This window comes from Camelina sativa, chromosome 15, assembly GCF_000633955.1.
Source record: "Camelina sativa cultivar DH55 chromosome 15, Cs, whole genome shotgun sequence".
Classification (NCBI taxonomy): Eukaryota; Viridiplantae; Streptophyta; class Magnoliopsida; order Brassicales; family Brassicaceae; genus Camelina; species Camelina sativa.
In genome coordinates, this window is record NC_025699.1 from 27,738,737 (window position 1) to 27,755,299 (window position 16,563).

The window sequence follows — 16,563 nt, forward strand, 5'->3', positions numbered from 1 at the left end:
TTTTTTTTTTTTTTTTTTTTTTTTGGATTTTGGTGAAAAGTTTTATTTGTCTCTTTCTCTTTTTTCTTCTTCTCCGGCGTCGATTTCACGGCGGCTCCACGACGGTCAACGATGTCATTGACTGTACCGGAATTCGATTTCAGAGTACGTCTTCTCTCTATCTCTCTCTCTCATTTTACTGATACTGCTTCACGGATTCTCTCTTTAAGGTTCGTGTTTGCTTCATTTTTTGTGTAGTCGACGCCGCCGTCTCAGTTTGGTTTTTCACCGATCAGGTGAGTTTATTTTTCTCTCGTGTGTTTATTATCTTTTCCGATTGGATTCGATTTTGACTTATCTGTTCATCGATCTCAGGGAGCATAATTTCGCCGATGTTGATAATCTCGAGAACTGTGTTAAGTATTTGAATCAGAGCTTAGTCACTTATGGATTCTCAGCTTCGCTTGACCTCTTTGCTACCGATCCTGTGTGTTTTTAATCAAAATCTCTACTCAGAGCTTAGTCACCTAATGTGTTTGATGAATCTGATTCGATGTGACTTGTTTTTTTTTTAGGTTTCGATTGCTAGAACTTGCAATTGTATATACGCTTTGATTCAACAGAGGCAACGAGATGTGGAATTCAGAGAATCTTCTAATGATCAAAGACAACGGTGACTTTCTTTTTTTTTCGTCTTGTGTACCTCAATGTTGATTTTTCAGTGTTTGCATTTTGGATTTATGTGGTAGCCTTATTGTGATAGTTGTTCAATCTTAATGCTTTATATTGCTCTGGATGAGATCGAGTCTGTGATTTAGATCATTCTGTGTATATAGATCAAAAAAATTTGTTACTGTTTTTGGTTTTATGTGTTATGGTGAAATCCATTTTTTGGGAGTAATGAAGAAGACAAAAATTGTAACTGGCATAGAAGTTACTGAAATTGCTACTAGTTGAAGGTTTTTTTCATTTGTTTTTTTTTTTTTTATTTGGTTTGATTCAGACTTTTATCTGACATGGGGAGACTTGAGGCAAAAGTTGAAAGGCTTGAGACTCAACTGCAAGCCAAAGAGAGGGAACTTGGTTCTGTCACAAGAACAGAAGCCAAGAATACAGCGGCTTTAAAGGCGCAGAACGAGAAGTTACAGAAAGAAAGAGATGAGTTTCAACGGATGGTGATTGCTAACCAGGTTTGGATCATTGCTTAGTTCTTTTTTGTAGTGTGGCTTGTTTCAAAGAGTTTGAGAATGCTGATGCAGTGCTCTCTGAACATTTTGTTTCTTTGTGTATGAAAGCAAGTCAAGACCCAACAATTACATGAAACAAAGAAGAAAGAAAAGGAGTACATAAAGTATGGGTTCACAATACAAGTTCTAAGTGTTTGTAATATAGGGTCGAATCTTAGTTGATGAAAAAAATTGATCTTATTTTAGGAGAGGTTAAACCAAGTGTTGATGGAGAAAAAGAAGGAAACCAGATCAGGCATGGAGATTATGAATCTACTCCAGGTACTAGTTTGGATTTTATATTGTTATTCATTGAGTTATCCGTGAATAGATCTCCTTTGGCTAATGAATATTCTCTGGTACATATATGCACAGAAAGAAGGCAGACAGCGTGGGACATGGAGTGGGAAGAAAGCTGACTCTGATTTCTACAAAAAAATTGTAACCACCATGAAAATCTTAGCTTCTCATGCCTTACATATTCCATTGATTTGATGTGTTACTTATAATATTATTGGCGCGGTATGATCTTCTCAGGTGGATGCATATGAAGCGAAAAATCAAGAACTAGTGGCAGAGAACACCGATCTGAGAGCGTTACTGCGATCCACACAGGTTATTTACCTTTCATCTTTCTTCCCATCTGAAAAAAACATTGTGTAAAAGAATATTTTTATTGAAGACTATGACACCTTTTGCCAGGGTGACATGCGATCTTTCTTGAATGCTTCCGGTGGATTAACCAACCAATCTTTGATAGCTAATGGAAGACACGGCGCAGACCCTTCTCAGTCTCCCTTAGGCGGGAAGACGGTACATGAATTTCATTAATAGGCTAATTCAATTTTCAATTTATACAACCAAAACACCAAATATATATCAACAAGAACGAACATCGGTATTGACAGGACGTGTTTGACCTACCTTTTCGTATGGCTCGAGGTCAAATAGAAGATAGCTTGCGCACTAAGATGGTTTCCATTAAGGTAAAAAACTCGAGGTTTACGATTTCACCGTATTTTATAGTTTTTCATTTACTAACACCTGTTCCCCTTTTTTGTTTGTTTTGATTAATGAAGGAACGTATGGGTCAGTTAGTAGATGCACAAAAAGATGTGTCTATCACTTCAGAAGCGTCAGAGAGGGAACTTGAACTTGAAGCACAGCTCGTCGAGGCACGCAGTATTATTCAAGAACAGGTAAGTTATAAAACCTGGTCTTCTTTGATATCTCAATGTACTTTGATCATCTAAAAGAATTACAAATTTACAATCTTCTGATGCAGGAATCTATAATGTCTAAACATTTACCTAAGACAGATAGGAGAAGGAACTCAGCTCCTCCACAGTCTGTCAATGGACTGCGTGGCTGAACGATTAGATTGCAAATGTCAGGTGCAAAGATCAAAAACTCTTCCTGTAATTTCTCTTGTTTTCACAAAGAAATGTCCTATGTCTTTTAAATCAAATTACAGGAAGATAACATAAAGAGTTATATAAAATTTGATATGAATGTTGTTGGATTCGTATTTGTAACGTTTGTACAGAACAATTGCTGACAGCAAGTTGCAAGCTGTAGAGTATTACTACTATTATAGATGAATGAATTGAATGGTTGTAATCTTGTGTTGGTATGTTTTTCTTCATAGTACGATCCCAAATGCAAATAATCATCTTTAATGATTGTAGTCAACTAATGTTAGTACTTAGACCATCTCCATTGTATTTCTCTATTTTTTTCTCTAAAATAGAGTAACTCAAAAATAGAGCACTGTTTTCCTCCAATGTATTACTCTATTTTCACCTTTATAATAGAGTTAGTGTAAAAAAATAGAGGTGAGAATAGAGTTGCTCTATATATAGAGCAATCCTATTATTTTCTTCTATTTTAGAGTAAAATATAGAGTAGGGTTGGAGCAAATGTTGCTCTATAATAGAGATTTGACTCTAAAATAGAGTGGGGTTGGAGATGCCCTTAGTACTAGTAAAATAGAGGTTACGAGACTATTATTATGTCAAGTAAGTGTTAAGTGTAAACCATATAACAATCCAATTGACGCTTAAACAATTATCATGCTTTCTAACAAGATACAAAACATTGAGAAAGCATGTATGGCTAATTTCTTGTACCTATGTAAATTTCGATGTAAATTTCTTAATTTAATCGTATTTCAAACAAACAGAAAATGTAAATCGAATAGAATTTTGAAGAATCAAAGACCTTTGTAAGACAATGATAGAATATTTATTGTGTTGACCAATAAAAAGAGCATTAAATTTGTTTCAAAAATTATTACTGGAAAAATAGCATTCCTCCTTATACCAAAGCCCTCTAACTTTATTTAAATGAAGATAACATAATTATCTTGCTAATATAAGTCTATGCAAAAGTTTTTCAAATACTATACGTGCATAATTTTACAATTTAATCTATTAACGATATATAAATATATTAATTACAGTAAAAAAATTTATAAATAATAATATCAGAACTATGGTATTTTATTCATATATAGTGATACTAATTTATTGATGAACCAAAAAATATATATATATTGATAAATATTGTAAGAGTTTACCTTGAAATTGATCAAAATAAAATTAAATTTTTTTAATTTGAACAAATAAATAGACAATAAATAACAAAGCTAGAGGCGGATTCACTTATACAAACAATAAACATAATTCAATTTTTGTTTTTCTTCCAATGACTTTATTAAGGACCAAAATGAAGGTCAGAGTTTACAACAGAGTACAAAAATGTTGGACATACATTATACAAAGCATATAGATGGTTACTAGCGACTGCAACTTTGCTTAGCATATCTGCACATGTATTCTGCTCTCGAGATGTGAAGGAGAACCGTATGGCGATAAATCTTGAGCACCACGCCATGATTGTATTCAAATAGTGTTGCAGGCGAGGATTTGTTAATTTAGTATTGAGTAACCTGATTATTGTGGAATTATCGCCTTCAAATTCTACAAAATGATATCCTAAACCCCATGATGATTGGATTGCCCAAATAAGTGATGTACATTCTGATTCTTCAATAGTAGCTCGTCTCTGGAATTTTCCCATACCAGCTTCAAGGAATGCACCAGTTATACTGCGGAGGATCCATCCTAATCCTGAATCTCTGTCACCTTCGTGGTGGGAGGTATCATATTTACATTTAATCCATCCTTGGTCTGGTGGTGTCCACTTCGTACCTTGTGATCTGGATCGGTGACCCTCATGACCCTGGACTATTTGTGTTGACATATTGGAAAGCCATTCCTCTGCATCAGAAAATGCTTGTGTGCTGGTGACATTTTGATCAATCACTTTATGATTGAATACCAGACTGTTACGACTTTTCCAGATGTGTCACAGCAACCAGAACGGAGCATACCTAGTGATTTTAGGGAGGCTATTGTCCTGATGGAGGTTGATGAGGTACCTTAGTTTGTCATCTAAGGTAATAGTCGAATCTGCTAGCATGGTGGTAGGGATGCCTAATGTTCTCCGTATCGCAATAGCACTAGAACATGAGAAAAATATGTGTTCACTCGTCTCAAGTTCTATACAGCAGGTGGAGCAGTACGGGTTGACATTGATGTTTCTGCGTCGTAGATTATCAGCAACTCCTATTTCTCGAGAAGCCAGTCTCCATATAAAATGTTTTAGTTTTGGACTAATATCCAAATTCCAAATATTAGCAGCAATATCTGGCTTAGTAGCTAGTGGAGCTTTAGGTGTATCTTCATTTCTTGTCAAAACTAGAGCTTGCCAATATCCAGATTTCACATTGTACTGACCATCTGATGTGAGACTCCAAAGATAGTCATATGACGCATCTGTCTGAGGGAGATATATCTTCCGTATAATATAATGGTCACTCGGGTCAATATATTTGGCTAGCTTATCCTCGTCCCATTGTTTGGTGACCTGATCAATCAATAGTTGCACTGGTAGCTCAAGACTATGCGCATTAAGAACAGTCGGAGGACGTGGGGGTGAAGTTGGCAACCAAGGGTCTATGCCCATCCTTTTCTTTTGACCATCGCCTACTAGATTCATGTAGTCAACAGTTCACATCCAAAGCGGAGGGAATTCCATCCATAAGAAGGCTTATGACCTTTTGATGCATCGAAGATATTTTTATCACGAAAATATATGGCCTTGAGAAGACGATATATCAAACTCTCCGGTCTCTTGATTATTTTCTAGATATGATTAGCCAGAAGTGCTTGGTTGAATAGATGGAAGTCACGAAATCCTAATCCACCTTCTTTATTTGTTGAAATAAGTTTTTTCCAAGCCACCCATGATATCTTCCTTTTGTCTTTTGTTGATCCCCACCAAAAATTTGCTACTAGACTATCAAGTTCTGAGCATAACTACATCGGTAGTTGGAAGCAGTTCATCGAAAACACTGGCATTGCATATGCTACAGCCTTGATGAGTGTTTCTTTGCCTGCGGGTGATAAGAACTTTGTTTGCCAAGCATCTGTCTTTTTTGTAACTTGAGTATGAATGTATTGCAACATCTCCTTCTTTTTTTCTGCCAAATTGCTCTGGTAATCCTAGATATTTGCCACTACCTCCAACGTTTGGGATCTGCAGTTTATGTTGATGCTCTCTCGAGTATGATGAAATACTCAGTTTCCAAAAGTGATTGAGGATTTGTCGAAATTTATGATTTGACCTGAAGCCTCACCATACTCTTTGAATATTTCCAGAAGATTAGAGCTATTTTGATGATCTGCTTTAATGAAGAACAATGAGTCGTCAGCAAAAAGTAAATGAGAAACACGAGGTCCCCATTACTAATTTGAATACCCTGGATACATCCTTCCCGGGTTGCCTCACTCATTAGAGAACTGAGTACATCAGCACATAGAATAAACGGAGCAGGTGATAATGGGTCACCTTGGCGTAGGCCTCGACTTGGTGAGAACAAACCGTATGGACTGCCATTAACTAGTACAGAAAACGTTACTGACCGTACACAGGTCATTATCCAGTTGATCCAGATAGAAGCGAATCCCTTCTTAGCCAAGACATCTTCGAGAAACCTCCATTCAATCTGGTCATAAGCTTTGCTTATATCTGTTTTAACCGCCATGTATGAGTTAGCACAACGTTTTCAAACTTTCAAGGAGTGTAATATCTCATGGGCAATCATGATGTTATCAGTAATGTAGCGTCCATGGATAAAGGCAGCCTGACATTCAGAGACAACATCTGGTAGTACTGCTTTTAACTGCTTTGTGAGGATCTTTGAAATGATCTTATAAGTGACATTGTATAGGCTGATGGGCCGTAGGTCCTTCATTGTTTTTGGTTCCGTCATCTTTGGAATGAGACATAGATTAGTGTGATTCCAGTTCTGCTGCATAACTCCAGTTTCAAAGAAGTGTTTAACTGCTAGTATGATTGATGGTCCAACGATCTCCCAATATTGTTGGTAAAAGGCTGCATTAAATCCATTCGGTCCGGGAGCTTTTGTTTTACCAATGGAGAACAGTGCAGTTTTAATCTCCAGGTCAGATATCTCCTTTGTTAAGCATGCATTCATCTCATCTGTGACTACACGATGTACATTACGGAGAACATGAGGATCGATATTCTGACTTTGACTGGTGAATAGATCCTGAAGGTAGTTAGTTGCTTCTGAGGCGATGTCCTTATTGCCATAAACCAGTATACCATTTGAGTCCTTAATAGAAGTAAGCCGATTCCTTGCAATCCGGTTTTTTGTTGAGGCGTGAAATAACCTAGTATTCCGATCTCCATGATTCAACCATGAGTTACGACTCTTTAAATGCCAGTATTTTTCCTCATCCTTGTAGGCAGTTGCCAAAGATCTTCGAAGGTCATGAAGTTGAGCTGTAGTAATAGATGCATCTATGTGAGCATCGTCAATTTCCTGAATAAGCTCCTTAATACGAAGGGCAGAGTTGGTACCATGAGTACGTTTCCAAGCAGAGATTTATCGTCGACAATTCTGAATACGCACATAGAGTGTGAGATCATAGGAATCCATGCCATTCCAGCTCTCCTTAACCACACTTTCAAAGTCTGGATTTTGACATAGTCTCTATCAAAATGAAATGGCTTAAATCTACTGTATGTTGTACGCTTTATTCGGATAATAGCTGGCCGGTGGTCAGATTCTATCATCTCGAGGTAAATAACTTCAGAAGCAGGATAAGTTGCATTCCACTGATCGTTTGCCATTGCTCGATCTAACCAACACTGGACTGTGTGTTTACGACTTTTACCAGTCCAAGTCATATTGTTTCCTTTGAAAGGAATATCAGAGACTTTACAAGCATGTACCATGTTTCGAAAATCTACTAAGCTCTAGTTTTCACGAATAGGACCTCCACGTTTTTCATTTGAGTGTAGTATTTCATTGAAGTCACCACACATCAACCATTCTCCATGTCTAGTAGCAGATATTCTTTGTAAATGTTCCCATAGTATATGTCTCAATTTGCGAGTCGGATGGCCATAAACACAAGAGAATTAGAAATAAACTTCTTTATTATTGATTTTTCAATCGATTAGTCGGTCGTTTACATCATAGAAACAAACTGAAACATAGTTATTCCAAAGTAAAGCTAAACCACCCCCAGTGCCAAAAGGAGACACACACTTAACATTATCATAACCCAACTGAACAGCAACATCCCGAACGACATCATCGGGATTCTTTGTCTCGACCAGAAAGAGTAAGTCCGGGGGATAAGTTGCCTTAATTCCCTTTAGGCATCGTACTACCAGGGAACCTTTCAAGCCCTAGCAGTTCCAAAACGCTGTATTCATGGCGCCTCCGGTGGCTTATGGCCCACCGTACCGTCACTGTTGGTTGTTGGGTTAATCGGAGTCCCTCTCCCTATTCCTTGTGTTGGTTGTGCGAATGTCTCTCGTGGTTGGAACCAGTTGCAAACCTCATAGACTTCTGACTGACGAATGTTACACTTGGAGAAACACTGCTCAGTATCGTCTGTAGCAAAAGTTTGTCGCATGTCACAGCAAAGTAGAGGCCAAGTAATGTATTCTGTAGAAGCAGATGCCTATGTTTTCCTCTTTTTAGGAGCAGTCGGATTCCCATCTTCATTCTTGTCCTGTGTATTCTGACGAACTTGTGCGATTGGTGGCTCTTCGGGATGACCTGCAGAACCATCAGGGTCGTAGTCGGGATCATCATCTTCATGCTCCGGTGGTGGTGGTGGAGGGTTGTTCCCATTCGTACAATTAGATGCATCATGGGTCATTAGACCACAAGTAGAGCAAAAGTTTCAGAGTTTTTCATACCGAAACTTCAGGATGCAGGTCCTATCCCCAAGCTGAAATTATCTTTGGAACCGTAGATAGGTGTCAATATTCCACATGAGGCGTACCCGAACGTAGTCCACCATCACAACAGTCTCTCCGCCGAAATCAGTCTCCATAAATTGGCCCAGAGTTTCGCCAATAAAAGTTACCATTTGGAGGGTGAGGAAATGAGTAGGAATTCCTCTAATTTGGATCCAAAATGGAATGAATCTGATTTCCTCATCAGCAATCGCTGGATTCCATCTTTGAATCACACACATCCAATCATTAAAGGACCATGGACCACGCCGGAGAACTGCAGCCATGGATTCCTCCGAATGAAACAAGAACTGAATCTTCTTGTTTTCCATCATCCGTCCTGATACCTCATCAAGGACGCCCCACAGTCATGGTAATGTGCTCAGCATTGCACGAAGATTTTGCTTGCGGAGGTTGACTGGCTTCACAATCATGCTGAAGCGAGTCTCTTGGATCGCTTCTTCACACAAATCAACAGGGAGGGTGATCGTGTCATCTTCAATTCCTAGAGCAATTTCTTGCAGTTGTCGTCGGATTTTATCCGCCATAATCAATATGAACAAAGGAAAAGAGTAATTTTCACTCTGATCAACCTGACGGATCCAGAGAACAACGTAGGGTTTAAATAGGTTCGGGTAAGAGACGGTTATAGAAGTTGTAACCGTATTACCATTACCATCCCTTGAAGAAACTGCCGGTAACCGGCGATCAACACTCATACAGAGAAAGGTCATGATGAAGCGATGCGAGTGTCGAGAGAGAGAGAGAGAGGCGGAATGTTTTTCTTTTTTAATACACTCCATAATTCAAATTTATTATCAATAACTTCAACTGACGCATTTTAGCAAATTATAAGACTATCGTAATGGAGTGTGATATCAAACGATACATATTCGGTATCCAAATCTAGAAGGTGAAAGGAGGTAAGCAATATAAATTAATAACATTCTAAACCCCAAAATTAACCAGATTTGAAGAAAAGATCAGCGTCAAACTTATGTAAAAAGTATATATACTTAATCATGGTAAATACATTTGAATATTTTGAGTATCAATAGGGGATACAGAATTTTACTTGAAAAGAAAATATGTTCAGAAAACACCACACCGGTATCTCTAACTAAACCGCATCTAATAGTGGTAGAAATTAATTTACACTTCATTTTTGTATTTTTAATTTTTATTTTAATTTTTATAAAAAGATGAACAAAAGTAACCATCAAATACAAATGCAAAAAATTAACTTTTTTTTTATTTTAACTCAAATAGCTCTTATATTGAATTAAGACTGGTCAATACATATTTATGCAAAAAACTAATTAACAATTGCATTTAGATTACTTTTTATTAATTGTAGTAGATAATACATATGTAGTTAAAAACTCTTTCTACTAAATGTTTTGCATATTAAAAGAACGTTGCACAAGTTGTAAAACAACTATATTTTTCTTTTGAATATAATTTAACATTAAATTCAAAAAAAAATACATATATAGTTATCATTTTTATTAGAGAAATAATTCATGTATTTAAAAATTCATCTATTCTAAGGCTTTGAGGGTCTCGATAGCCAAAAAAAAATTAAGGTATTCTAAGGTCTCGAGGGTATACCAAGACAGTTTCTATAAATTGGTATCTCACATATATTACATAGAGAGGTGCAAACAGAAAAGGAGAAATAAACTCATGGCTCACATCAAGTGTCACTCCAAACTTATTAAAGAAAGAAATTTGTAGTTATATCATTCTGCTTTTGACCACAATTTAATTAAATAAATAAAATTGGTCCACCACAATTAGTTAAGAAATATAGTAATAATTTATAAAGATATATAAGTGGTCAAATTTATTAAATAATTTGAGGGCCACATTTTTAAAAATTGCTTTACTCCGCCAATTATTTAGATATTCCGCCTTTGACAACTCAGATTTCATATTTTCTAGGTTTTTGAGCTTTCCCTAATTTTTTCATATATAAAGAGATTTCACACATATTTTCGGGCGGCGCTAAAAAACAAAAGAGAGCGACTGTTCATGGTTTACACCAATCAAAACTCGAACTCTTATTAGAGAGAAATCCTATATAGTCTCATCAATTTTTAATCTTGATTCACATAAGACTAGATCTTGTGCGAAGTACACAACTTGTTCCGCTCAACAACTGCAAGGAGATAAGCTTATTCCACTGCAATCTCATAAGGTATGTCAAATACCTAACTTTGGTTTTCTTTTATGATATGTTGAATTCTGTTAACAAATTTTGTACTTATTGTAAATTTTATCGAATAATTGATTTTTAAATTGTAATAAACAAGAAATAAACTTAATAGGTTCCAGATTCGATTTTGTTGTGTGAAAATATTTTCCTTAGACCATTTGTATTGTGAATTATGATTGTATTCATTGATATGCTATTATGTATATCGATTCAATGAGATTTTGCTAATATCTTTGGTATAAGATAAGAATAAATGTGTAGACTATATTGGTTATGTGTGGAACGGAATCATAAATCTGGAATTTTAGAATATCTAAATTTAGATATCGGTCTCCGGATAATAATTACACCTTTAATAATGTCATTTTGGGTTTAGTTTACGAGCTTTATCCATGTTAGGTTGTAAGAAATTCATTGTCAAAGGTTATGTTCACCTTCGGAATTAATTGAAAGTCACACATGGTATAGTTCTCCATCAGAATTGATGGCCGGTGTAAAAATCCCAAAAATTGTTAGGGTCTCTGTTCAGTTTTTTTTTAAAATAGTCCTTAATTACATTATAAAAAATTTTGAAAATTATTTTTTGGCCTTAGAATACACTACTTTTTGTGTTAATTTAAAATGGCCCCAGTAAAAATGCACACCTTGCACTTCTCTATCGCGGGCACTATGATTCCTGTTTTCATAAGATCATGCATTCATTCTTTTCTCAATTGCTTTCTGATTGATATCTTGTTGACTCTTGAAGGTCCTCGCCATCTTTCCCTTCTTGCTTCTTACCCGAATTCTCTTCATCCACGAATTGGGTAAGTCTAAGGGACCTCTTCTCTTCACCATATTGAAAGTCTCTCTTCGTTTACCATGTGCCCTCTAAGGGTGATGTGGAAATTTTAATATAGTTTACTGACAAGATCTTAAGGTCCTAGTACCTTCCTTTATGTGGTCAGTCCGTGCTAGCTCATCTAGTCCTTTATAGTATTCTGATCTACTCTGTCTGAAGTTACTTTGAAACTTTAATATTCCTAAGTAGTTTCTTTTTTACCACACTTCACTTAGTATGTTTCTACATTACTCGAGAGTAGGTACGTCAATCAGAGCCAAAGACCGCGGGCTGGCCCGGTCCAGCCCTAAAAATATCGGTTTTGGGCTTATATATATGTCCAGAAAAAATCAAGCATTTTGGTTCAGCCCGTTTAGGCTATAGGATTTTTTTGGGTTTAGTCCGATCGGCCTTGGGCCGACCCGAAAATCCGTAAACAAATATATTTTTAGTTTTTTGTTAACATTTTTGTTTCATTGGAATACTTAATTAATGATTTATTGTAAATGAAGTTTAAAACTCTAATTCTAGTTTTTATATTTACTTGATAACATTACTTATTTAGAAGATATCATACGGTTTCGTTTGTTCATTGTAGAGTTGTGTCTTTTACGATAAACTGTTACTTATGTTCATTGTAGAGTTGTGTCTTTTCACCATATCTTATTCACAACTTTTTGTTTCAAGAGTTGTGTCTTTTACCATAAAAGAAAATCATATTGTTGCTTCTGTTCATTGTAGAGTTGTGTCTTTTCACCATATCTTATTCACAATTTTTCATTCCAATAGTTATTTTATCTAAATGTTTATGTCTTTTGAACTCTATATATATATATATTTGTTTTTTCTTAGATAACTAACAAATCATTGTTCGCTACACAAATTTTCTGTTTCATGTTGAATCTAAATAAAATGAATTTTAATATTCAATATCCTATATTATTCTATAATCTAACTAAATATTTTTAAAATGATTATAGTATAAATTTAATCAACTTTAATTATGTAACTCACAATTGCGCTTATTTATTGTAACTTTCGTAAAATATGTGTTTTTTAAAATTTAACTATTTAATATTTTATTTTAAAAATTTGGGGTATTTTTTTATAATTATTGGTTGATAAATTTTCTCTCAAGATGAAATTTCTTTTATTTATAAAATTATTTTATCAGAATGATATATTTACTTATTATAATCATTCGTTTGATATTCTTATTTATGAGCTTCTTAGCCATATTATATTTTTATTATAAGTTTTCATTTTGATGGTTGTGTTTTTATACCCACAGTTATATATGTTTAATATTTATGAAGTTTTAGCCCTATTTATTATTTTATTTTTTCAGATGATTTTTAATTTTATTATTTAGCATAGATTTTTGAACTATTTTTTTTTTTTTCATTAGTCTCATTTTGTTTTCTTTATCACTCTTTTGTTGCAGGTTTTCTTTATTCAGGTTTGATTAGGCTCTCTACTATCCTCTTTCATGGCGTCTTCTCATGATAAAGGTAATGTTTTTTTTTTAATATATATTTTGGGTTCTGCATTTCATAGTTTTTAGAAAGTTTGAGACTTTTTTATAACTTGTGAAGATGACCGTAGCGTTGTGATGGTTTTATTATTTTACTGCTCATTTTTAGATTCTACATCCTCTCATATAGTTAATTGAATAGTTTCCTGATCGTGAGTCTTCCTACTTATCTAGTTTGTTGCTTCTAAAACACATTTTCCAGCTCATTGGCTGATGTGTTGTACTATAAAAGAGGAAACTTGTGTCTGAGATGTTCTTCAAACCTATAGTATTGAATGTGGATTCTATGTTTGTTCTAAGGTGCTAGTTGAGGTTTCTTTGTGTTATTATTGTACATGGTACCATAATATTAATATCTTGTTGCATAAGTTTTGATCTAAAACCCTGCTTTCTAAATTTGGTTAGCAAGCTAATGTAGCTTCTTGGAAGCAGTCTTTGTGTTCCTGTCATGAGGAATCATTGTTAATGCATTTGTTATTCTAGGAGTTGTGTTTGCGATTGAAATGTAAATTTATATCCTTTTATCTCCATGCAGGAGCTGCAGGTGACTCTATCGGAACCAATAACATGAGTTTTGGTGAAAGGAAACAGCTTGTCTATGAACTGTCAAAAAATTCAGAGATTACCTTTAAAGACTTCTTGCATGACTGGCCCAGCGAAAAACTTCGAGAGATGTTACGTGCAGAATCAGAGAAAGAAAGAAAATACACAGGCTTGAGGAAAGGTCAGATCATCAAGAAGCTTTACAAAACCGCATCAACAAAGAAAAACACTGGAGAACGTGAGGTAGAAGAGAGGAATCCATCACCAAAAAGACAGAAGAAAGATCATGATCCTTTGAATGATGTGACTCCATCAGCTCAAACCGAAGGTAACAAACCTGTTCTGTAGTAGTAATACTCCACTTATAGCATTCTCTGTTCTGTTTCTATATGCTAACTTGAACATAGCATTGATCAGGGAAGGGTACTATATACTGTAAAAACTGGGCTTGCAAGGCTAAACTGAGAAAGGTAGACACTTTTTGCAAAAGGTGTTCCTGTTGTATCTGCCATAAGTATGATCTCAATAAAGATCATAGTTACTGGTTAACCTGCACTTCTGATCCTTCATTCGGCGATAAATCTTGTGGCCTATCGTGCCATCTGGAATGCGCTTTGATGAGTGAGAAATCGGGTATACATAAGGACAAGGAAACTAGTGATGTTGATGGATGCTTCATCTGCGTCTCATGTGGCACGCCTAGCAGTATACTTGAGTAAAAAAATCAGTCACATTATTCTTTTACAATTCACTTTCTATATTTTTATACTTATGTTCTGTCTTCTGTTTTCTTCTCAGATGTGTGAAGAAGCAGTTAGTTATAGCAAAAGAAGAAAGAAGAATAGGCGTACTTTATATCCGTCTTCTCTTCGTTAAGAAGCTCCTAAAGGACACAAAGAAGTACAAAGCAATATCTGAAGATGTGGAGAAAGCTGTGGAGGAGTTAAAAACTGAACTCCGTAGTGATCCTCTTACTGATGATCCATCAAATATGAGGAGAAGGCTCGTTAACAGACTTCGATGTGCGATCAACGTGAAGAACTATTGCTGTTCTGCTTTGAAGACGCTGATCGATGGTAATAAGATCAATAAACACTTATGATCAGTTAATACAGTATTTTTTGTTTTCTTGTTAAGTTCTTGATTCGGTGTGAACCACAGGATCATTCAACATCACATTTGTGGATGTTTTGGCGAGTTCTGTCACTTTAGTTATTGGCCCCGCGGAAGAATCTTCCTCAAGGGGAACCACCGACGTCCATTACAGCGTGTGGCATCGTAAGGTCACAGAGCTAGATTACCCAAAAGATTCGACTTGTAAATTGTTCAGTCCAAACACAAGGTTTGTGGTCTCTGGTCTAACTCCAGCTACAGAGTATTTCTTCAAAGTTGCTTCCTCTCGCGGCGCCAAAGAGTTGAGCGTATACAAATCCAAAGTCTCTACAAAAACCGTCCCAGAAGATGACGCGGCGGCAGCAGAAGGTTTACTGATTCTTTCAAGCTCTTCTACAAACTGCAACAATTTTTCAACTCCACAGCCTTCACTAATACAGACTGAATTCAACGGTGAAGGAGAAACGGTCAGTACCGCAACGGGTTCTGATGTCATACAGACCAAGCAAAACGGTTCTTGTCAATTGGTCCGGGAGAATTTGTCCATCCCTCCGCCTCCTAGATTCAGGTCAGACGAACTCAATGACAGTCGTCAAGGTACACCCGAGAATGCGGACAAAGTGGAGGACGTAGCAGGCTGCAGCAGCTTTGGGTTTGAAAAGTGTGTCAAGCTAATCAGGCAGCTTGAATGCTCAGGGCAAGTTACAAGTGAGTTTAGGCAGAAGTTCCTCACCTGGTATAGCTTATGGGCGACGGCTAAAGAGAAGTATGTAGTGAACATATTTAGTCTTACTTTTGAAGAAGATACAAAAGCCCTTGCTGAGCAGCTTATTGATACATTCTCTGATTGCATTTCAAGAAAGCGTCATGCGGTTGATGGTGGTGGCATCTGATGATAAGCATTTGATTGAAGTTTTTTCTTTTCTTTAAACTCTCTTTTGGACTATTTAGAAAGGATTCCGCTTCTTTTTTTTTTTTTTTCAGTTGGAATTTTAGAATTATTGGAACATTAACATGGAGCAACATTATTTTTAGTTATTGATTTGGATTTTGGACTTAAATATTTTCTCTACCTGGTCAGATTCTTCTAGTTTACCCCCCCCCCCAATTTATTGAATATTAACTAACGGTAATGTTTGCCCCAAAAAAAAAAAAAAATCAGGTAATATATAAGTACTAGTATTTTCATTATCGTTTAGTTTTCTTACGTTAATAGTTTTTGTAGATTTTTTGGTTTTCTGTGAAATAATGATTTTTTCAAATCTGTTTTTTTATAGTTTCAAAAATTCTACAAATTTTTTACGATCAGTCTCTCATATAATGAAAATACTAGTACTTATAACTCTACATTATAATGAAAATACATTATAACAACATTACTAGATTAGTACCCGTGCTATAGCACGGGTTAAATTTTATTTTATACAACAAATTTAAATATTTTTATTTGATATATTTTTTAAACAATATCATCATATAACCTTGATATTTTACATTTAAACCGAACTATATGTAAAATAATAGAATATGTTAATAAGATATGCATTTGTTTCTAAGCAAAGAAGTACATATAACTTTAAATTGTGATATTACAAATAATAACTTTTAGATATGATATTTATTAAAATGGCAAAATGTAAACCCTATAAATTTTGATTATCAATGAAGTGACCTTAGTGTAGTGGCAGGAGGTAAGTCCATTTGTAGAAGGCACTATCACACCCGGGATCGAGTCCCGGCTCCTACGATTGTAGGAATTTGGCTAATGGGCCGGCCAGTTGTG

General features: G+C 35.5%; 2 protein-coding genes and 1 pseudogene across 2 annotated transcripts; 2 read left to right on the forward strand and 1 right to left on the reverse strand.

The window, feature by feature from the left end:
- Positions 18-2,827, forward strand: LOC104747733 (afadin- and alpha-actinin-binding protein-like). The gene is made up of 13 exons (XM_010469426.2): positions 18-144; positions 238-275; positions 355-466; positions 555-652; positions 983-1,169; positions 1,275-1,349; positions 1,413-1,487; positions 1,581-1,646; positions 1,743-1,820; positions 1,908-2,018; positions 2,114-2,191; positions 2,285-2,404; positions 2,491-2,827. The coding sequence occupies exons 1-13, from the start codon at positions 112-114 to the stop codon at positions 2,575-2,577; spliced, it is 1,158 nt and encodes a 385-aa protein (XP_010467728.1). The 5' UTR covers positions 18-111; the 3' UTR covers positions 2,578-2,827.
- Positions 8,552-9,100, reverse strand: LOC104748862 (annotated as a pseudogene).
- Positions 13,665-15,673, forward strand: LOC104748864 (VIN3-like protein 3). The gene is made up of 5 exons (XM_019236838.1): positions 13,665-13,995; positions 14,085-14,382; positions 14,466-14,743; positions 14,829-15,187; positions 15,389-15,673. Exons 1-5 carry the CDS (start codon positions 13,692-13,694, stop codon positions 15,671-15,673), a joined length of 1,524 nt encoding a protein of 507 aa, XP_019092383.1. The 5' UTR covers positions 13,665-13,691.

Bases quoted from the DNA above. Each gene is read 5' to 3' on its own strand.
- LOC104747733 (XM_010469426.2), top strand. From the start codon at position 112: ATGTCATTGACTGTACCGGAATTCGATTTCAGA. The intron at 145-237 runs GTACGTCTTCTC...TTTTTTGTGTAG, and splicing joins TACCGGAATTCGATTTCAGA to TCGACGCCGCCGTCTCAGTT. The intron at 467-554 runs GTGTGTTTTTAA...TTTTTTTTTTAG, and splicing joins ACCTCTTTGCTACCGATCCT to GTTTCGATTGCTAGAACTTG.
- LOC104748864 (XM_019236838.1), top strand. From the start codon at position 13,692: ATGAGTTTTGGTGAAAGGAAACAGCTTGTCTATGAACTGTCAAAAAAT. The intron at 13,996-14,084 runs GTAACAAACCTG...AGCATTGATCAG, and splicing joins TCCATCAGCTCAAACCGAAG to GGAAGGGTACTATATACTGT. The intron at 15,188-15,388 runs AATTTTTCAACT...GGTACACCCGAG, and splicing joins GCTCTTCTACAAACTGCAAC to AATGCGGACAAAGTGGAGGA.